Here is a 23,540-nt window from a genome sequence, read left to right on the forward strand (position 1 = left end):
TCATAAGTCATTCTGAACTGGAGAAAACAGAGGAAAATCAGCTGGACTAGTTGATGTAAATGGACAGGTTAAGATGTTTATAATGTTCAATCTATGAGTAAAGATACAAAATTACAATACTAGTGATTAGGTGTAACAATTTGTCATCCAGTACAAGTTTCTATCTGTAAACTTGGGTAACGGATGCATTGTTCGTTTTATCACCAGTGCAGTACAAATGAGAAGCCACGAAACCAAACAAATCAAGAGATTTCTTATATGTCCAGGTAGATATCTTGTCTTTGCATCGGACGGGAGAAGGGGAAGTGTTCCTATATGTAATTGATTTCTTGTTGCAAGGCAACAATATAGTTTAAGGAAGAACGGAAAAGTCTGAATACTTTTACGTTACGTTATTTCTTGTAAATTAGGTACAGGCATAAAAAAATACGCTGTTCTCCATGCTTCATATAAATGGTTTATGTTGCTGGCGACTGGATTGAACATTAATGTGTTATGACTGATGTTAATTGTCTACGTCTCCAGTCTTGGAAATTTTTTGGATAATAAATTTTAATTACAGTAGAACCCCTCTAACCCGTCATCTTTGAGACTGGGGATATGGTCGGACCGCAAGAAAGGTCGGATTATCAGAAAACACAGAAAAATACGAAATAAGCAATCTGGAACTCAAAAATGACTGTATTGTTCTCTACAGTAAAAGCAAACTAACAGTAAGCACTAGAAACTGCACAGTATAGTACACAAACCACCCAAAACGAAAGAAAAGATACAAGAGAAAACGGGGTACTAAAGCGGATATGCGGTAACAGCAAGTAAACAACAATGCCGCGAGGCAGTAAACGCCAATGAGTCTCGTGAATCACCGACAAGTCGGGACAAGTTCAGCTCGAGAGCACGGTCGGATCAACCAGAGTGGCAGATCAGCCGAGGGCGGACGAGAGGGGTTCTACTGTACATGCATTTTTCTTGCCATATTTTCGTGATCACAAGGCTCTATAACGCTGAAATCCTAGGAGGGGAAGGGTTAGATGTTACCCTCTTCAAACTATAGTGTATACACGGCATACAGGTTTACACTTCTAATTTTTATAATAATAATTCTTTTTGTTATCTAGTGAACCTGCAAGAAAATAGTTATAGTTATAGTAGATCTCGTTCTTCCTCCGTACCTGCATATTCTACTGTGCAGAAACTAAACTTAATATTAAGTTAAAATAGTATATGTTCACTGGAAGAAACTCTGAAGATATAAAATGAAGAAATATATGTAGATGAGTTACTCACACTTTGGAGGTGCCTTCTGCATTGCAAAGGTATAGTGAAACGGCGATAAAGCCGAACCATGCCCAGCACAAGAGCGGCCGCACCATCTTAGGGCATCTGGAAAACAATAAGAAAATAATAATACATTAATACTGTATATTGTTTCAATGTACTAACATTAGAATATTTCAATTATGATTTTAGTATTAGCTGCGTTGTTTTAAGTTATGTAGTAGCAATGCTATTAAGTTTCCAGTCCATTAGTTCTGGCAATAATTGTTGATAGAAAAAATAGTTAGAATTTGTGGTCACTATTGGAGGTACAAACAACCGTTAACTCTCAATTTATTGGCTAGGAAGTGTCAAAGAAACAGAACGATTTTATGGTTCTGGAAAATCAATGTGAAAGAGACTTCATAGATTCCAAAGAATGAAGGAGTATTCATTTGAAAGAGTTTGTAAACGTTTTCAGTGAGTTTGCTATTGCATCAAATGATTCGATTCTACGCATATAATGAAGAAGAACAAAACAAATGATATGAGACCAAATATCTTAACAGGGCCCGAATTTTTCAGTAAGTGAAGTAGATAATAAAGCAAATGAATGCATCATATCCTTCATGACATCACATTTTTCCTTAATTTATGACATTTATCTTCACAACAAGGGGCTGCAGTGGCTCAATGGTAGATCGTTCACCTCTGATGTATGGGATTTAGGATTTAGATTTCTGGGCTTTCGGCATCTATAGCCATTTAGCATAAGGGGTGACGTCCCTTAGCGAGTACACTATGTGGGGAAAGGGAAGGAAGCGGCCAGGGACCTATAACTTAGGTACCACACCGGCATTTGGCTGGTATGAATGAGAAAAACCCAGGAAAACCTCACTCAAGATAGCTGGCCTAGAAAAGCTTTTTACACTTTTTTGACCGAGTACCGCACCGGAAATCGAACCCGGGACCGCTCGTACCAAAGGCGAAAGCGTTAGCTACGCGGGGCAACCTCTGGTGCATGGGGTCTCTAGTTCGATCCCAGCTCGCGTCAAGTGAATTTTGTGGTGGACAAACATCTTGTACGTGGGTTTTCTCGGGGTTCTCCTGATTCCTCCCACTCTATTAATTTCACCAATTTATTCATTTCTCATCATCACCGTCTCCTTTAGCCTATCCGGTATAATCGTGGGACGTAAAATTTAAACATTTCAGTTTTCTTCTTCACAACAACATATTCTTACTTATCACATCACACTTTTCCTTGTAACATCATATTTTTTATGACTTTATATTTTCCTTATGCCATCATTTTCTTTAGGATACATCATCTTCCTTATGATAGCACGTTCTTACCATGGTACCACAATATATTCTTCCTTATGGCAGCATATTCTTCACTACGACATTATATCTTTTCTTATAATATGTTCTTTCATATGACATCATAGTCTTCCTTATGATGCTACATTCCTAGTGACATAATAGTATTTATTATATATTCTTCCTTCTTATGATGTCATATTCCTCCTAATGACATCATATTCTATGTTCTAAAGAACAATAGTTTGACATAAGTATTTATCTTATAAATGCTTATGTTATAATATTCTTCTTTAGAACATTATATTCTTACTTGTGAGACCACAGTTTTCGTTGTAATATCATATTTCCTTATGGCTTATATTTTCCTTATGCCATCACATTCCTCCTTATGATATGTTATTCCTTATGGCATCATAATCTTTCTTATGATGTTGCATTCCTAGTGACATAATATAATTTATGATATATATTCTTCCGTATGGCATTATTCCTATGAAGAATGAATGACACCTGAAACAGTGCACTAATCATAATGCCAAGATGGCTTTCCAAAGAGAATGAGAGAGATTGCTACCCTCTATGTTTATAGACATGCATACTGCCTGAATAGATACTTCTCATTGCATGTAGGCTCTATATAATACGTCCACTTAAGTTTGCAGCAAGGTCAGCCCTATAGATGAAACTGAGGCGAGAACCCCTTTTGAAATTCTTAAACCAACAATTCTTAAAATTGCGTTTGAAGTCTCGTGTCTCCCAAATACAGTTCTAAGCCTTTTTCCTTTTCTTTCCTCTCCGATTTTTTCTGGGTATGAATTTAACAGCAGTCAATAGCGAATTATGAACAGATAATACCAGAGTTTTATGTCTTTCATTTTCTGGACACTTATGTGCGTGTTATTTTACCTTTATGTATATTTTATTTATTTACAAGTAGTATATGCGTCTGTGTGTCACTGTTACGAGTATGTGTGTCACTATTGGAAGAACACGAAGAATAATAGATTCACTGCCAGCTAACAGTGATTTATTTACGTATAAGAACACAAATAAATAACCAATCTGTTCCAGGAGAAAAAAAAACTATTAACTGTCATTGACAATGAATTTAATTATTTGCGCCTTAAAAATGCTTTTTTCTGGATTTTCTCAAAAACTACGCATGATAATTTACCGTAGTTCAGCTCAATGTCATGTATCGATTGTTATATAACTTGTCTGTATTTGGGAATCCTATGGTACAATTTGTACCATACGGGTGTTTCATGGTACATTGCGTTATAACTCTTCTATTTGAACTTTTTCGTCCAGTTTTTTTGTTTTTCAAGTCCAGAGGCATTGTAGAAGATTTTACATATGGTTTCACACCTTCCTGCGTCCAGACATAGGAGGTGATGACGTCATAATTTTAAAATATATATTTTCTCTTATTAAGCCTGGCGGGCTTATTTTCGCACGTAGAAGATTGAAATTGTGCACAAACATTCAGTCCACCGAGTAGTATTTACTAGATTTTTTGAGATTTCTGCGTTAAAACAGGGGGGTTCAGAGGGGCAAAGAGTTGAAAAAGGGATATTTTTACCAAAAAATCCCTTTGTTTGAGATTTTCCCGCCTTAGATACATGATGCAGACACGTGAGTCATACCGTCTGAAAGGCAGTTCTATTCTGAAGAGAATGATGGGCGAGACATGACTCTAGGGTAATTAGGAATGTCTCAGGAATTTTTTTACCTGAGATCATGGTCTTTTGCGTAATTTGGGACATTGTGGGGATTCTTGATACAATTTCTCCCGCCCTTAGTATTCAAGATAGAAACTTGAAATTTGGCACACACATTCAGTCTACCAAGTACTATTTATCAGATTTTTTCAGATCTCTACGTTCACGCAGGGCCGCTCCAGAGGGGCCCAAAGTGTGAAAAAAATCCCCCCGAAATTTTCCCTTTGACATCACTTTTCCCTTTTCAGGTATATGATATGGGCATGCAAGTAGTACCATTTGAAAGCCAGCTTCATTCTGAAGAGAATGAGGTATGAACCATGATCCTAGGGTAAATAGTGATGATGCAGTAGCTACTTGACTGAAAGTCTAAAAAACACCCCAAAAACCCCGGATCCCGAAAGGGTTCAGCTCAATGTTATGTATCGATTGTTATATGACTTGTCTGTATACATCACATATAGTTAAACAAAAATAAACTTTTAGAGTGAATCTGATAATTCTGATCTACATCTCATTAATTACATTTGTATAAAGTATTAGAGCAAAAAGTTTGGTGAGGGATAATTCAGGATCAGTTTTATCTTAAAAGATGGCTGATCATTCTAGTCTTATATGAAAATGTGTGTATGTATGTTCCAGTATAACTCTGGAACGCTTACAAGAATTTTAACCAAACTTGCAAGGAAAGGACATGAACCTGTCATTTAGACAATCCGAATCGAACCTAATCCATTCGATAAACGTAACAAAGATATGTTCATGCACATAAAATTAGGTGCCATGGACAAGGGAGTAAGTCCCTGGGGCCTATTAACTCTGTTAGTATAAAGAAAATCGTAGACTCGCGGTGAAATAACGAAGTTCGCACATTCGAAACACACACACACACACACACACACACACACTAGTTTCACCGCTCCTGCGATTGGTGGAAACAAAGATGAAAGGCCTGTTCTAGTATCTTCCGAAGTTCAGCCGTCGCATTAGTTTTGATCTCTTCTACGTTGGTGAAACGAAAAAGGCCCATTTTTAGCTTTGGGAAGAGCCAAACCTCCGATGATGCTACCAAACTCTCTGAATCAGATATTCTCCAATTTTCACGTGATCTTGATGTTTGCGTGTTGCTCGATCTGTGAAATTGCTCCGACAAATTACCACACACTCCTCCATTTATAGTTACACTATTAGTACACTACCTATTAAGATGGGTTCACACTTGTTAAATTCAGAATTAAGTATTGCATCACAAATGCCAGAACTACATCATCATTCCGGGAAGTTTTTGACTGTTCCTTGTATATCATTATGAAATGCCACTTTAACACACCCATCACTGCATTTTTTTTTTTTTTACGAGCTAAAGATCAGATCTTTTGCGAGTATTTCGTCCTTTTTCAGGACTGACATTTTAGGGCATGTTCGGTGTTTAGGTATTGTAGTCGGAGATTAAGTCAAACGATCTTGAAACCTTGAATATTCTTTCCTGTTTTAGTAACTTACAGAACATATAAATAGGCATAATGATATTAGAATATTTGCTACTAACGCATAAGATTAATCTCATCAATTCAGATAGAAAACTACGGATATTTGTGTTATATACATTGCAGAATGCACTTGTTGTGTAGTAGAGATGGCTGAAACAGCAGATGACAAGTAATCCAGCAATTGAGGAAAGGACCAACGAAATATGACGCCATCTATCAGACGCATAAAAGAGTTAATAGCAACTCCGCCCATGAAATGAATGCGTAATTTGCATGCGAACCTCCTATGTGGACTGAATTACCACTACCAACTAACGCAATTAATTACTTGTAATTTCGGAAGAATGTGTAATACGCACTCTGCTGTCCTCTGTTAAACACATTAGCATCGCATACAACAGCAAGACTAACTATACATTGTATACGTAGCTGCTTGACAACTAGTTACTCACAGATCAATTTTAAATTAAAGAAAAAAATCAAAATATGAATAGCCTTAGTAGGCATAGCCAAATTAAAGACCACGCAATCTTATTTCAAACCTTGTTTTCTGTAGCACAATCACAAGGGCGACACAAAAAGTAAGATAACAAGATCTTGTGACGACGTGGATCGTCACGAATATGTGGGTCACTTGTTATTATGGATTATTTAGGAAGTAGATGGCGCCATCTTTTATTAATATGGAGACATACGACCTTATTCTCCCTTCGCCCTTTTCCATCCTACCTTTTTGGTCTCAAAACAGGTTGGTAGTGTATTATGAAAATATATTCGAAGATCTGGTACCAGCTGATAATGTAAAATGACGAGGTCCTCGTGATATAAAATCCGGATTGTGATTGGTTGGTTTTGAATCCGGAATGGAAGCCATGGATCAACTGACGTAGATCGTCAGTTGGTTACTGTCCGAGGTACGTAGTGTTTGTTCTTTACAATTTGTTAAATTAAATTATTGTTTTTTGTGAAAATTGGTGAGAAATTTATCATTGGAAATTTCGTGAGTATGCTCAAAATGTATTTGAATAATGATAAATGCTTATGGATTGTCATATTTAGTCACGAGCAAGTGTAAAATATTGCTGATTGAAAAATTAGGTTACTGAAAAGACGAAAATTAGAGGTTGGTGTAGGCCATGTTGGAATGGCGAATTATTTTTTTTTTATGCTAGGCTGTTTTTCCATCAGAAACAGTAAGATTGTTTATTCTCATTATTACTATTAATATCCAACTGTAATATTTTGTGTACTATTTGTTTTTTTATTTTTTATTATTATTATTTTTTTCCTTTGTTATAATAAATCGTTTATCCTTGTTAAAATTGAAATAGTAGGTTTGTCATTGCTAATTAACTTCCTTAAAACAACTGAGAAATTTTGCTTGCAATTTCGTAAATTAAAGGTGAGAGTTATACATATACATATTCTGGGTGTGCTACGCGGCCTTTTAATACAGTACCGGCGAAAGCTCTCCTCGCTTTTTTCTCGGGATTATTTCCCCGGTGGGCGGGTCTGTATTTTGAAAGTTAGATGTGTGGTGTTCTTTTCATTCCTTTCAAGTACGGATTTTGGCCCGAGGTGGTCATTCTGAAAAAGAAGGGGGATTAAGGGTGTTTTTCGTTACAATCTCTGAGGGTATCTTATTCCTCTTGTTCAAATTTTGAGCCAGAATGCAGCAGATGACAACTGCTTTATTACAAAGCCGTTAGATGGCATTTATGTTAACCAGACCTTCGAAATATGAGAAAATGACTACGCGCAAAGGAACATGATCAAATCTGGAATTGAGTTTTGTATCTCAAGTAATAAGAATTTTACATTTCAAGGGCAGGCACCTCAGCAGCAGAAATTTGTTGTCAGCTTGTTAAAGTGTAGGGTGCTAATGTCATGTGACGGAAGCAGTTGTGTGGTTGGTGCACTAGAGTTGAATAACGGTAGGACAGATGTCTAAGATGATAATGAACAGGGCAACCAAGTAGCATCGTCATCTGTAGAGGACTTGAGATCGCTGAATAAGCATCTAGGTGACAGGCGATTCATAACTAATTCGAAAGTTTAGCAAGCACTCATGGTGTACTGAGACTGAACGCAGATTTCTTCTATGTTGGCAGTGCTGCCTTTGAGTACTGCTGAAACAACTGGTTGGACAAAAAATGATTACGTTGAAAAGTAATGTTGCTAATGTCTTAGCTGTGTATATCTACCTGTGAAATCAAGATTGTTGTGCTGGTTTTGAAATAGTTTCGTGCTATAAAGGTATTCTAGCTTATAGTTTCTGAAAAGTATATCGAGATTAATAATAGTGATGGAGGCTGCACTCACTTCCTTGATGTGTATTACACCTCTAATATTATCACATTCAGTGGCGTATTTAGGAGGGAGCTATCGGGCTCAAGATCCACCCCCGAAATAATTTGTGTTTTTCGCATTCCACGCACAACAATAATCCTTCTTACAATTTCTAAGAATTTCATTGACGTTCCATTTTCTTATGCTCTTTGTTCAGAATAACAAATTTCATTCCATGTAAGAACTGCGTTGTTTTTTCTTTCTGTCGTCCATTCTATTCTTCTGTTTCTTTTTCTTAGTTGTTACTTTCTTTTGTTTCACCTATCATACTTTCGACTTTGTTAGTTGTGATTCAAGTCGTCCGTCGTCAGTAACACCAAAACTAAGAAGAGTTGATAAGCGAAACTGGTGTTTCACACCAACTTGCACGAATAACAACATAACGGGACATTAGTTATTATAGCAAAGAAATATTTAGTTGTTTAGTTATAAAGAAAGATAAATGTTTGAATTAAAGAAAATCAAGAGGAGGGAATAAGTAGCCTGGGAAATTAGGTAGGCCAAGAGGATGCTTCCTTTTTCTTCTATGAATACAATAAAAGGTTAGATTCACTGCTAAATTTTCGTGTGTATCATATCACATAAGATTCACCAGTCTGCAATTCTTGCCATTAAAACTTCCATTCATGCATAAATTAAAATATATTTAACTCTCACTCTTAGGTGGGCAATTGCCTCCTGCTTCCTGGTATTGTGCATAGCCCCCCCCCCCGAAACAAAATCCTAAATACGCCACTGGTCATGTTAAAACATAAAAGGACCTATCACTTAAAAGGGGGTCCCTACTGAATTTCAATGAAGTTGTGTCTGTTCTGTTAAATAGAATAATGTTAAAGATTTATGCCTTTATTTATATAGACTCTATTAGACTCTAAATGTTCTCCACTGTCTTAGGTGAACCATTCTTATTGTCTTTTGTTCCCTTAGCCTGGTCTACGGCTAGACTAGATTCGAGCCTCTGTAATTTATGAACTTCTTCACGATAGAGTTTGAAATGTAGTATTCCACTCAAGAATTTCTAGTTGATTATTATCACCGTTAGTTTCTATTTTCCTGGTATGTTCATACAATAATTCCTGCATGATAGCACTTAGCTAGAACCAAGGACTCATATAAGGCAAACAATGAATAACATACTTTTATCCCTACAGTAATAATCAAAAGTGCTATTTTGCATATTTGAGACCTAAACATTGCATGTTGAAGCGTGGCATTGATTGCACTGCGTATTTTAAAGCATTAGGTTTCACTGTATTGCGGAGAGGGCAACCTTTCGACCTCTCTGTTTTGGCCATTATTTTACAGACCGAAGCGATAAGTTGCCGTGACTAGCCCACGTTTTTCCCCATAAATTGTTCAATTACATATCAGTTTCAAGGATGTCAGGGAATGACTAACATGCACGACACATTGATTATCATATGTGATTGTTAAAAGCAGTAAACAACGCTAGTTACCAAGACAACTGTACTATATACAATATATTTGAGAACACGTTATGTTTTCAGTTTCACTCAAGTACGGGGAATGTATCTCAAACTGACTTTAATTAAGTTTACCTTGAATTGATATATTGCGAACAAGATATATAGAGTTTTTTTAATGTAATCAGCTGAAACTGTGCTCTATACACAGCACATCATTGACATATGAGCATGAATCTCTTTGCCATTCCTCAAACTTCTGTGCATGTCCCTTTACAGACACAAGTGAAAGACGTCTTGATAAAAATCGGCAAGGAGTGCCTTAAAGGGGAGGAGATTTTTTCAATATCTCGCACCATTTGCAAGATTTGAGTCTACTTCCGATTGGAGTTTCTAATTCATGTATGATCAGTGTTTTCTTTTTGTTGCATGCAGCATGTAAAAAGCAAATATATTACACACACAAATAATTATAACGTCAGTGATACAGTATATGGTGTTCATTGGACAAAACACTTCAAAAAATAAGGATTCATCTCAGACTGGAGTGTTTTTTTCATTATCATTTGGCCATGAAACAAAAGCCAGAGAGATATACACCGTGTACTAACCCCGTATACAAACGTGTAGTGTTGGTATGTGTAACTCGTAGAATATGATACTTCTTAAAATTTCAATACTTCCAGTAGGCCTATACTCCTAAAAATATAACTAAGTAATAACGGCTATTTTTTTTAAATATGCAATTCGAACTCAACAATCACATAATAACTCTACTTGACCATGTCTCTCTGTTATTGGACTGAAAAAAAAGAGATTATTGTTTGATGAAAATGTAGAATATCTAAACGTTATTTCTATTATATTTATCGTTAAATGTGGGATCCTTATAGAAAGTTGCATCTATTCCATATGACATATTCACAAGATCTAAGAGTGGTTTAGTAGAAGTTTACCTTCTATTTTGAGAAGAGAAAATCCTTAATGATACAATACTTATAATATATGATGGAAATTAAAGATAAGGAATAGGTGCAAATAACACACGAATAACACTCAATGTTACAGATACAGCTGATTATTCTATTGGAAAAAGATAGAACACCCACAGAACTACATGTGGGAAAGTGGGGTTCGATTCTCTGTCGGAACAATATGCTTTAAGTATTTTTCAAGATATTTGACACATGCGTAATAATATAACACAGTTTAGCCTAAGATTAATGTCTCTTTCGAGCTGCATCTGAGACATGGGCAATGATGGTTCTTGACGAAAGCCACTGGTAAATATTTAAATGTTATGGATAGAACCTAAGAGAAGAAGCTTCTTTAATGAACTCATTCTTGTATACAACTTCCTTCCATTAGCTCTACATTTAAATGTTTACCCATATGGCTTCTCTCAAAAGCCGCCACTGGACATGGGCCTACGGTTTAACGACTCACAAGCATTCTAACAGGAAATCGAACTAATATCCTCCACACCAAAGACGAGAACTTTAACCTGAATAATCTGAAAAGAATAGTTCCGTAACTTCAATTTACCCAATGGCTTCATACTTCAACATCAAACAGAGCTCCCTCGTGACTAAGCGGTTGGCCTACGCGAATTTGACATGGGAGACCTGCGTTCGATTCTCGGCGGAGCACATGTTAAGCTGTAGGTCCACGTCTTATAAAGCCTCGCTGTGGGAAAATCAAACTCACTCAACGCTAATAACCACAAGCTGACAATAGAAATTTAAACAGACTTTTCGCATAATGTATTCTTCTTTACTTACAAAGGAAATATCGGATTCGTAGAAGGACTTCTCACACTGAAACAGTAACAAATTAAAGAGCTTAAGGAACATTTGGAAAGAAGTCGGCAGCACCTACACGTTAAATCTACTATCCCGGTATTTATATTCTATGAATGAGGTAAAACCTTGAAAACAAACTCTTAGCGTGGTTTATCTCAGGATTAGAATTTACAATCTATCGCTCGAGAGGCGCTAGTTAATCGACATTCGCTCGGATTACTATATATAAAATGAAAGTTTCGATAAGACGTGTCCTATAATTAAACATGATATATTCGTTTCTACCACATCAATTGACTGATGCCAGTTAATGGGGAATGAACCACATGTTCCTAGGACTGATTCATGGTGAGTTGAGAATACTCAGATACAAACAAAGTGCATTAAAAATCAGTCCTTTATGCACCGCTAGGAATTTAAAGTAAATTTGGATCACTTTGAAAAAGGAAGACCATAAACATATATGGATTTAGAAAAGTTCCTAGTGGAAGAAAAGGAGAATTAGCAAATATGGCGTCTATCAGCTTCTTCAGAAGAATCTTGTGACTGTTTCGAACAACTTAAAATAGAGGCTCGGAGTTACATTACTCAACAGGTGCTATCCCTGGAACAGGGCGGCAATGACTCAGTGGTAGAGCATTTACCTCTAGTGCATGGAATCCGTGGTTCGATCCCAGCTCGCGCCAAGTGGGCTTTTTGGTGAACAAACACCGTGTACATGGGTTTTCTCAGGGTTCTTCCAATTCCTTCCACTTTCTTCATTCTACAATTTCATTCATTTCTCATCATCATCGTCTCCTTTAGCCTAGCCGGCATAACTGTAGGACATAAAACTTAAAGATTTAATTTAATTTAATTCCTAATCCTGAAACACTCAAAAGAAAAAAAAAATCTTAGATTCTCTTCCGATATGAAACTTCATTCTTCATGAGTATATCTGAAAAATGAAATGAAGGAAATCTAATTAATTTTTTAAACAATAATTACTGTAATGTGAAAATACACCTAGGTAAATAGAATAAAATAAAATAAAAGATATGTAGAGAGGTACTTCAGATGATAGAACTTCTTGTTACAGATATCCATATCTGCATTTAAGTAACTCACTCTCATTTCAAAAATTCATAAATACTTATTAGGAATGCAATCGGTTACGGTTAAGATTTAATTCTGTAGAACAAAGAAGAAGCACAGAACGTTCCAACCTAAAGTTTGATGTAACCACAATTCCGAACTCATCACTTAATAGGTAGAGATATTTGATATAACTTCTTTAAACAGTCTCATGGATACAATGCTGTACCGTGAGGGGAACGAGTGGGGTGAGAAAGTAAGAGGGGCGCAAAATTGGAAGGAAAAAAGAAAATAAAAGAAGGAAAAAGTAATAAAAGTATTCAAAATCACACAAAACCAGGAGATGTTTTTGAAAATTTTCTTACGCTCCGTGCCAACCATGGTGGCGCTTCGCGGCTGGTCTAGCGACTTTACTCATATATCCATACAGTGCCGTACCGTGGAAAATCAGCGCCCGGGGCGCCGTCGTATGCTCTCGCCCCGGGCGCTGATTTTCCACGGTACGGCCCTGCATGGATATAAGTTTGACTGTAAACTGGGATGATTTTTGGCATAACGATCCGCCTGCCGAAGTTGTACCCCTTAGATTAAGAGGAAAACCTGATATGACGGAATTATTCTAGTATTTTTGTCATATTCACCATGCAAAAGTCTATAAGAAGCCGTGGAAAACTCCCATGCATTTATTTTTGTCGCACATGTGTGTCATAATAATAAAGGTAAGTAGTAAAATAAAAGCCGCATACCATGCAACGAGTAATAACTGAAAGTGAATTGTAAGAAAGAGAAAAATGAAGTCAGTCATCCCTTGTACTGCATTCATGACGTACCAAAAGAACATAGCATGCTTGACGTATGTAATAACGAAGAAAATAGAAAATTAGAGAAACTATTTTCTCATTCGAGTGTAATTACGCCTGCAGACAATTAAAGCGTTGTGGCTGAAGGTCGTGTTTTCTCCTTTGCAGACGACGACTGCGAAATTTTCCATCAACTTTTCACCTTTCCTGGGAACCGATCCAAAAGTCCTAAGCACAGCGGCTCCTGCTGCGACAGAAAAGCCTCTCCTCACCACGGGTCTAACTAATTGATTAAATACTGGCAACCCTGTGGCGATGAGCAGTCACTGACAAAGGAACCAAATAATGGAAATCAATTCCTGTGGTTCTGGCTTCCTTTAAGATACGTCTAACATATACACATTCTCAGAACGCAAGTGTTTGTGTAAAAATTGAGGAAATATGCTCTGAAACATGTCTAAATAGAACCTTTACTTGAATTTAATGCTTCAATTGCTGCAATTCAAGTGCGTTGAATCCGTGTTCAGCGACTTTTATAGGAGTTTATTTGATTTCAAACTCAATTTTCCTGATGTTCTCCCAAATAGTGCACAGTTGCATCAAACAGGACTAACAATTTCTGTTGCTTTTTAAAACAATTTCCTAAGTTTTACAGTTATTATTTTGAAAAAGCTAGTGATACCTTTGTCTACTGATCAATATTGTGTCTTTTAACATTTGGCAACATTGCATGTATCATCCAACAAATGATTCACATAATTCAATTATAATTCAATTATTATGTGGCGAAAGGTTGCTAAGCTTTGATAATTGCTATAGCTTTGTATTAGAGACAAAATGAAAAATCGGGCTTTTAAGGTTTTGTAGTATTTATTACAATTAACTTACAATTATAAATAATATATAAAATGAAAGAGCAACTCTGAAACACTTTTGTAGGCACGCATACCCATGCACTGTTTCCTCGCTGTACGTACGTCGTTAGAAAGCGCTAGTAGCAAAGATGGCGGCTTCTGAACAGAAAGCGTTTTTATGTTTTACATTTTGTAAAGGCTGAATCTATAGTTACAGTGCAACATGCTGTCTGTATTAAGTTCAATTGCAATCTATCAAGTGATAACATTCGTAGACGGTATCATCAATTTGAAAACATCGGCTGTCTGTGCAAAGGGAAAAATACGGGATGGCCAAGAGTGACTAAAGAACGTGTTGAACGAGTGACAGAGTCTCTCACGCGTAACCACAAGAAATCAATTCGTAAATTAGCAATCCCAGTGACATCTATGTGGAAAATTTTAAGGAGATTGAGGAATTTAAGAAAGAAGATTGAAGTAGTTGTTGCAAGAATTACTCCAAACTCACTGACCAAGATTTGGGAAGAACTTCTCTATCTATCGACTCGATGTGTGCCGTGTGACAAATGGTGCTCACATTGGATACTTGTACCAAAAACAGCTGGAGTTACTCATTCATTTGATATATTATTTATAATTGTATGTTAAATAAATATTACAAAACCTTAAAACTACGATATTCATTTTGAAACGCCCTGTATATATGAGTCCCACTTTTAGTAGTTGTCTTATGAGTAACCTATGGGGTTACTATACGCATTCTTTACCACGACATGTCCTCTTTCCCAGTAACCATAGCAGTGAGCCACTGTTACAAGAGAACAATCTACAGATATAATCCTCTAGTTAACAGTGTAGTACTTTATTTTTTACAGAACCGAAATGAATAAACAATATTATTAGCATTTAACGATAAAAAAGTGCAAAGATAAGTTCATTGAACTGAACAAAATGATAATCCTCATGCGTAGTTTTCGAGAAAATTAACAAATTATCTTGTGAAGCTAAGAATTGATTATGGGTAATGCTACAGACAAACGTCATCAATTAGAATCTAATGACCCGAGGACCACTAAATATTGTAACTTACTTATAATGTAACTCGCGTTACCAACAACATTAAAATATTAAAAATTAAATTAAATATTTGAGTTTATCGTCTCACGGTTATACCAGTTAGTTTAAGGGAAACGGTGATTAACACAAGTGCATGAAGATGGAAGAATTGGTGGAATGTGAAAGTGGAAGGGAACGGGGGTGCTCCGAGAAAACCCAAGGACATGATGTTGTCCACCACAAACTTGGCAGGGGATCGAACAAGGGACCCCACACACCACAGGTAAACGCTCTACCACTGAACTCCCGTGCGTCCTAAAAATATTAATTTAAGCGAAAAGTATTTTTTTAAAATATATTTTTACCTCTCTCATACAATGTGATTATTTTCTGCAAGCGACACACGGAAAGTTAACAAACATATCCTGTCCTCTAAATCGATTACAGAACACAAATTCGTGAAAATAGTATTGAAATAACATTTTACTTGTTCCAAATCACCACCAAACGTAGGCACCCGAAGGAAATTTTCTAGAAGAAAGCTCAAATCCCTGGTTGCTATATTACGTTTGGTATTTTTTATTTATATGAAGAAAATCTTAAGAAATTTAATAGATTATCGTGAGCCAGGGGGGGCTCGGGCCCCACCCTGCTCTCCCTTTCAGGCGCCCATGCCCTTCTTTTGTCGCGCATCACAAATTAAATATTGTTTGTATGAAGAGACGCATAGTTAGAATCAACAAAATTTTACTGACAAATGATTAGATCATTAAGATAAAAATTTCATTTTGGATTTGGCACAATATTGTTGTAAACCAGTCACCCATCAGAAACAATATGGCTTCCTGGAAGGATCTACGATAATTTCTTCAAAAGTCTCCCTTCTTCTGTCCCGTACTTTGACTAGGAAACATTTCCTAATTTCTCTTTGAATCCCTCCGAAAACCTAGTGGTCTTCTGCCCATGACCCTATGTAAGGTTTCCTGTGGAAAAACTCACAGCAATTTCGACAGTAACAGGATTCCATTTGAACTTCCGATTTTCCTTGGTAACACGTGATTCCTTGTAAATAGACTGCAATACTTAGCAGGACTGAAATTACTAGATTCTAATTGATTATGCTTGTCTCCAGGATTATCTTGATTCTTTACGGTAACGTGAAAAACTCATTGACAAGTATTTGCCTACTCGGAATTTACTTTGGGTTTCGTATAAACACGTGTCAGCTAATCCAACTAGCGTTTTTGGTATGCCTAATTAGGTAAGAATGTTGTACAGTTCGCAGCAAAAAAACCTGCAACATGAGCATGTAAATTTATTGTGAAATGAGGACGTCTTTTGCGCCAAAATAGTGTGCAGGGTAGCACGCTGAGGTTTCTCCTGGCGTGATTCGTGCCAATTAGACGTTATGTTGATTCCCTGGGCTGTTAGGCGTAGTTTCACAATAAACTTGCATTCTCATGTTGCAGGTTTTTTGCTGCGGACTGTACAATGTTTCTTTGCTAACCGAGTCGTAGTCCTTTGTGACATCAATAAATAATTGATGTAATATGTGTCATATTTTCATTCCTTTTCGAATATTTGACGAATAGTAAATATCTGGTCGATACTTAGTTCGTTTCGTCTAAATTCTCACTGATAATCTTCAAAAGTTTCCTCCATCTAACACTTCATGAAACTTTTATTCAACAGAAGCATTCACTACATAAAACTACTATCATCTCTCCAGGTATGATTACAACATATGAAAGACTTTCAACTAGAGATTCACGGCGCTCGAATATAGAACGTTCTTTCGTAAAGAAAATCCTCGGTGTTTTTGCCTAGAAAATTTTGGGTTTTTAAAATAGCTATTTCAATTTTAGTGAAGAAATAACAGTGCGTTTAACATTTGATTTCCCAGTATAACACAAAAAATATTTAATTACTGCATTATAAAGACAAAATTCTGAAAAAAATTGACAACCAAAGAAAAATACGAGGTTATTCTATTGAGTATTCGTATTAGGTCCCACTCTGTACAATGTAACATACAAAATCTCTGTTTGTCAAGTACAGAGAGTTGACCAGCAATCTTGGGCCGATCAAAATCGTTTCCAATAAATTAAGCCCCGCTCTAATGGTTTACATTAAACATCTTTTTTAAGTATGCGCATCGACCGCCCCAAACTCCATGCAAGATTTGTTATTTAATTATTTAAATGAGTTCTTTATACAGGCAACTGTTAGCGCAGATAACGACGTCTATTAGCGTAGGTAGCGTCTATTAGCGCGAAACGCACAGATTGAAAGACGTCTCTTTTTATTCTTAGGATTATATTGCTCCGTACAAAGTAACTTAATCTTACTTTTAAAATGTATCCTACAAAATATATAACCAATTGAAACTAAAGAGAGTGATTATATATTTGACACCGACTTCTCCAGCAGATTCTCGTACATATTACAAGATGAACACATTTCACTAATGGGTAATGTAATTAAAGTACTCTTTCTTCTAAGGGAGATATTAAAGATAGAGTATTAGTAGGACGGATCTTGTGAGAAAGGCAGGCAGAAATTAATTTCAGACTCTACAATGATGCCGTTTTGTTTCAAGTAATGGAAGCAGCTTACACATGTCTCATTCTACAACTGTAAATTCGCAAACAGCCGGAATAACAGGAACCGTGTTGCACATAAAACATCCACGTTGTTAATATTTGTTGAAATTAATTAGTAGGAAGAAGAGAATGTGTTAGCAGAAAAATAAAAGAGAAAAGGGATAAGAAAATGAGCAACTTTTAATTTCTTGTGGAGCTAATTCCCTCGACTCATCCACCGGAATGGTTTACGTCTATAGCTGTACAGAGAACAGTAAGTGCTAAAGACTTGTTATCACTAGCCGTGTGGTCCATACGCCATACATAAAGAGCTACACAATATTACCTCAAGGGAAACTTTACTAATGAAAACAAGACCAACTGGAAAAAAGCTACCTCAAGCACAATGAAAAACGTTTCAATTAGCAGTTGAAGTAAGCCTTGTCATTAGCACTTTGGTCTTTTAGTTTATAATTTCTTATTAATTCCAAAGAAAACATAGTTAAGACATACACTTCTGGGTTTTAGCAGGGAAAGATTTTCGGCAGTGACAGTTGAAGAGGGGAAACAACTGAAGTTTATTTATTTATTTATTTATTTATTCTAATTATTACTATCTTCTGACGAAAGGGAAGAAGAAAGTACGGTAATTGTGAACCAAATAGAGTTCAAGACTTCAGCAGATTTACACTCTTCATGGCTTCTTTAGAGTCTATGCTAAAAAAGGAATTTTTGAATACCTGCTTATCCCTTCCTGCTTATCTTAATATCCTGCTTATCTTAAAGGATTGCTACGTTTAAAGAGCTTCCTACCTAATGATTACTCCATTTAAAGAGTTTCCTTAAAAGAATTCTCATTTAAAGTGCTTCCTAGCCAAGGATTGCTACGTTTAAAGAGCTTTCTACGCAAGGATTGCTCCATTTAAAGAGCTTCCTACCAAAGGATTACTCCATTTAAAGACCCAAGGATTGCTCAACTTAAAAAGTTTCTTAGCCAAAGATTGTTCTGTTTAAAAAGGTTCCTACCGAGGGATTCCTCCATTTAAAGAACTTCGTAGCCAAGGATTTCTCTATTTAAAGAACATTGTATCCAAAGATTGCTTCATTTAAAGAGCTTCTTAACCAAGGACTGCTCCATTTAAAGAGCTTCCTAATCAAAGATTGCTCCATTAAAAGAGGTGCTACTACTTCTTTCGATCTTTCTACACCAATGTTGGTCCTCAGATAGATTTTTAAATTATTATTATTACTATTATTATTATTATTTAATTTTGTAAAATGAACACATCGTACTTGCAGTTGCGACAGCAATGACTAGAAACAATATTACAGACTTCCGAAATACAGTAATGCGAGTTCGTAACGATATTAACTGAAGGCTTAACAATGACATGCATTGATATAATTATAGAAATGAGTACCACATGTTTAATCTCTTTAATGTGAAGAACGATTTCTTGACAAATAAATAAGTAAAAATTGTACCGAGTCACGGGTGGCCCCTGGACATTTGTCACTCCAGTCACCTATGATTACGCCCTAGGACAGTACTTAATTGAGAGAATGAGAGCTAGGAAGTATAGTCTGATAGTCTCTTAAACTATTACCTTTCTGAAAACGAAAGGAGACCAGGGAATATGTAGTTCATTACCTTTCATGGAGAAGCTAATTCTTCTATTTTACTCCCAGAATGAGCACACACATCTTGGGAAAAAGAAATATAGAGTTTCAGGCCTACATGCGCCATCCTTAATAGCCTGAAGCTTATTTATTTGAAAAAGAAGTTTTGTATAAATTCTGCTACTGTAAAAGTTGGAAACATTGAGGTGGCTATGACTTTTTCCTATTATGTTGTCACCTACAGGATTATTTATGTATTTCGTGACAATTTATCGCACCTTATATTTTGTACAGGTAATCTCTTCCATCAAATGTTCTGATACTTAAATAGAATGTTATTCTAAGTGGTGTTTCGGTGAATGTCGCGATAATAATCTAATAATTGAAAAAAATTGCGTTTGTATTAGACTGAAGAATGTATTTATCAATGAGTGCTTAATATTCGTAAGTGGAAATTGAAACAATTAGAATTTAGTTCCTTATTTAAATGTTTTCTGAACTTAAAGTGGAGTTACGTTATATTAAGCACTTTGATTTGATATGTGCCACAATAGCTCTTTATCAGTAATATATTTGTTATCTTGTTTGGATTTTCAAAATCTATTTTGCATTGGTAATATATCCAAATTGAAATTAACTTGAAATTAAATGAAATTTGAAATCAATATAAATAGCCATAAGAATTCATCTGAAAATGAGAATGAGCAAACACAGCTTAAATCACGGAATCAGAAAGTTTCACTAGGAGTTCGTTAAATGTTGTTTGATTCACTTTAATTAATATTATAATAATTTATTATTACTTTTGAAATTAAGTCCTTAAATTATAAAGCAAACTGTTTGCTTGTACTGAGCTTGCACACTTAAACCACTTGGGTTTTGCCGTGTACCGTCTGTTGACTGGAGTGCTGCAACCCTCAATACAGCGAGTGATATTATGTTACCATATGCATTATGGGAAACTACTGCTGGATGTCATTTCTCTTCCTCAACGTTGGGGGGCAAATTGGCTCAGTAAAATAGCTCGCATCTTTCGTGCAAGAGGTACCTTGTTCGATCCCATGCATGTAATTTTCTGATGGATAACATTGCGTTCCTTAACTTTCACACAGTACTCCCGTCTCCTCCACCATTTTCATTCTATCAATTGTTTCACAATCATTCACTTTGATTACCCATCCATCTCCTTTAAGCTAAATGGCATAATCGTGGGACGTAAAACTAAAACTTCCTTTTTATCTTTCATTAACCTTGTTTCTAGTGTAACATTCAAGTTATTGTTATTATTTTTCTTATAAAATGTAATAGTTTGAAATAAAAAAAAAAAAAAAACACTGATAAGATAGTTGTAGCTGAGAGTGTTTTAGATCCCATTTCAGTAATAAAAGTATGCCATTTGAGCAGGCAACAGTCATTTAGAAGTGGAACACGCTATTCTGCTAATGAGCGAATAACAGTTAATGGACAGAGATTTGCTGCTAGAAGTTAATACTGGCTAATATTTCTCTTTATGCGATGCACGAGAGTTTGTCCTAAAGAGAATATTCCATTTTTATTAGCATATAAAATTGTCCAGCAAAATCACCGACGTTAATATATATATGAAATTTATTCGCTTTTTTTCTCTCTTTTCGTTTCCATAGCAACAAGGTTTATCAGTGGACAAGAAATATATAGCAGTTGTTGCGTGACTGCCTTTTATTTTACATGTAACAGCTTAATTATGAAAAATTGATCGGTAATTGTGTATACTGAAGAAGCAGAAGTGCTATTCAGGTGAATAATAGAAGTAATTTATGGTTCCTATATCTATTTTAATATTTGTGAAATAAACTCAGTTTTAAGGTAAAAGTTGTAGCGTTCGCGACATCATCAAGTACAGGTTGTATGTGAAAAATTTTGCATAAAAACGCTTACAGCTCCAACTGATTAGGGGTAATAATAATTGTATTAGAAGGCGGTCAGGTGACGCATATTCAACTGAATAATGTGTGGTCAGCGCATTGATTCCCAGTCATAACTCTAGAATTTTATACTAGAGCACGCCATTTATATGAGAAAAGGTGTTCAAATAAAAAGGTGCCGAACGAGATCGTGGGTATAATCGAAGTCTTTATTAAAAAATAATGACCAGAGGCCTGAGCACAAGTATCCCACTGTTTCACAATCCGAAGGATTCCCTGTTTTCAGAATTCCTGCAGGGGCGGATCTAGGACGGACTTCTGGAGTGGTCCGTGGTTTGTAATACTGCTACTTAGAGCTACTTTTAAGAGCTCCAAACTCTGGGATGGGTTTTATTTATATATAAAATTAAAAAAAAAACTTTCCTCCTCGAGGGGGGGAGGGCGATCGGGGCGATTGAATTCCTGTGACTGTTACAGCAGCTGGTCTTCAACTCTGCCCTTCAGTTCGTCATCCGAGTTGAAGCGCTTCCCTTTGAGATGTTTTGAGCGGACCCAACAGATGAAAGTCGTAGGGTGAAATGTCGGGACTGTAAGGCTTGATGCTCAAGCTGCTCCCATTTAAACATGTCCAGTACACTTTGTGTGACCTGGGAGACGTGTGGGCGAGCGTTATCGTGGAGCAGTATCACTCCCTCCGTGAGCAGGAGCAGGTCAGGCCGTTTACTCTTGATGGACTTGAGTAGGTTACGGAGTGTCTCACAGTACACATGCACTGCTGTGAATGATAATACCTGATAACACCACGCTGCTCCTCAATCGTCGAATTGTTTAATGTGAACGTTATGATTTCCTCACATGCACTGCCGCGTCAATTGAACGGAACACACAACAGCCTGATTCAATCCTGCGTCATGTGAGAGGCTCTCAAGCATGCACACTGCACACAACCATGCCGGACTCCACATTCTCCCAAAGCGGCATATTCCTATATCAACCGGTTTGGTTTGTACAACGTTTCGAACCTTTTTATTTGAACACTCCTTATAATTTACGTAGCACCCCAATTGACTCACGATGCTGGGTCAACAGTCAAAAATTTGTAATCAAAACCTAAATATTCATTTTTCTCCATTTTCTCGAAAACTACGCATCAGCTTTTCCACTCATTTTGTTCATCCCACTAAGTTCTATCAATTGGTTTATGTCCTTTTTATATTCTTTTCGTTAAACACTAAGAATATTGTAGAAAGTTTCTGATACACGAAGTACACACTGGGCCCTGGAATACTTCGACGATTTTACGTAGGATTTTGAAAGTGTAGAATTGTAACCGGAATGTGTCTTAATGTTGAAAGATAATGAGTAGGCAATTTTCTCTAAAGCAGTGGTTCCCAATTACTTCGGAGTTATAGACCCACATTTTATTATTAAGACAAGGTACAGACCCCACACCATTATATTTTGGTATTATGTAGTACTAGTAATTTAGAGGTAGATAGCAATATTAAAGATAACGATAGAGCGTTGGTTCGCATTCGGGAGGTCGCGGGTTCGGATCCCGCTGCCGACCATCCTGGCTGGGGTTTTCCAGGGTTTTCCTCAGCCTTACCAGACAAATGCCGGGATAACCACTAAACTGGCCCTGACCGATACCTTCCCAAATCCTTTCCATTGTTATTGTTGTTGTTCGATATCCAGTATAAAATGGTCTCTGAGCTGTGTCTGGTGATTGTTAAATAAATAAATAAAATACAAACTTTTTTTATGTTATTAGCATGCAATATGTAATGCGTGCATACAGAGAGATCATGATATTATTTATGAATTTTTAAAAATTATGAAATGTAAATAATGGCACGGACTCCTTAGGGGTCCGTGAACCACCATCTGCGAAAGACTGCTCTAGAACATTTATGTGAATTTATAGTGCAGAGGATCCCAAATTACACTCATAAATGTTGTTCGAGTCCAAATATTACTGCAGAAGACGTACACCTATGCATCAAATACATCGCTCGCAACATTACGGTGTACATTTGGAAAAAATTAGCACATGTTTAATGTTTTTGGAAGCTAAGACTGTGAACTGAATTTACATGTAAGTTTTATCCGTCAAGGCTTCAAGTAGTTTAAGTAACTGTTTTATAGATTGAGTTACTGTTAAAATAACTGTAGTCACCATCAACACAAGTGAACCATTTTGAGAAAGAGCTTTTCTCTGGCGTTGCTCTTTACTAGGTTCATTCCTTCTTACTTTCAGACCTTTCAACTTCCATTCTAT

General features: G+C 36.3%; 1 protein-coding gene across 15 annotated transcripts in view; it reads right to left on the reverse strand.

Moving 5' to 3' along the window:
- Positions 1–23,540, reverse strand: part of pHCl-1 (pH-sensitive chloride channel 1) — an 839,505-nt gene that overhangs the window by 308,543 nt on the left and 507,422 nt on the right. For all 15 annotated transcript variants that reach the window (XM_081749495.1, XM_081749485.1, XM_081749494.1 and 12 more), the window contains one exon: positions 1,288–1,383. In XM_081749495.1, the coding sequence (XP_081605621.1) occupies positions 1,288–1,373 (86 nt within the window). In that variant the 5' untranslated portion in view covers positions 1,374–1,383. The remainder of the gene's footprint in view (positions 1–1,287; positions 1,384–23,540) is intronic.

This window comes from Thermobia domestica, chromosome 2 (genome assembly GCF_964235325.1).
Source record: "Thermobia domestica chromosome 2, izTheDome1.hap1.1, whole genome shotgun sequence".
NCBI lineage: Eukaryota > Metazoa > Arthropoda > Insecta > Zygentoma > Lepismatidae > Thermobia > Thermobia domestica.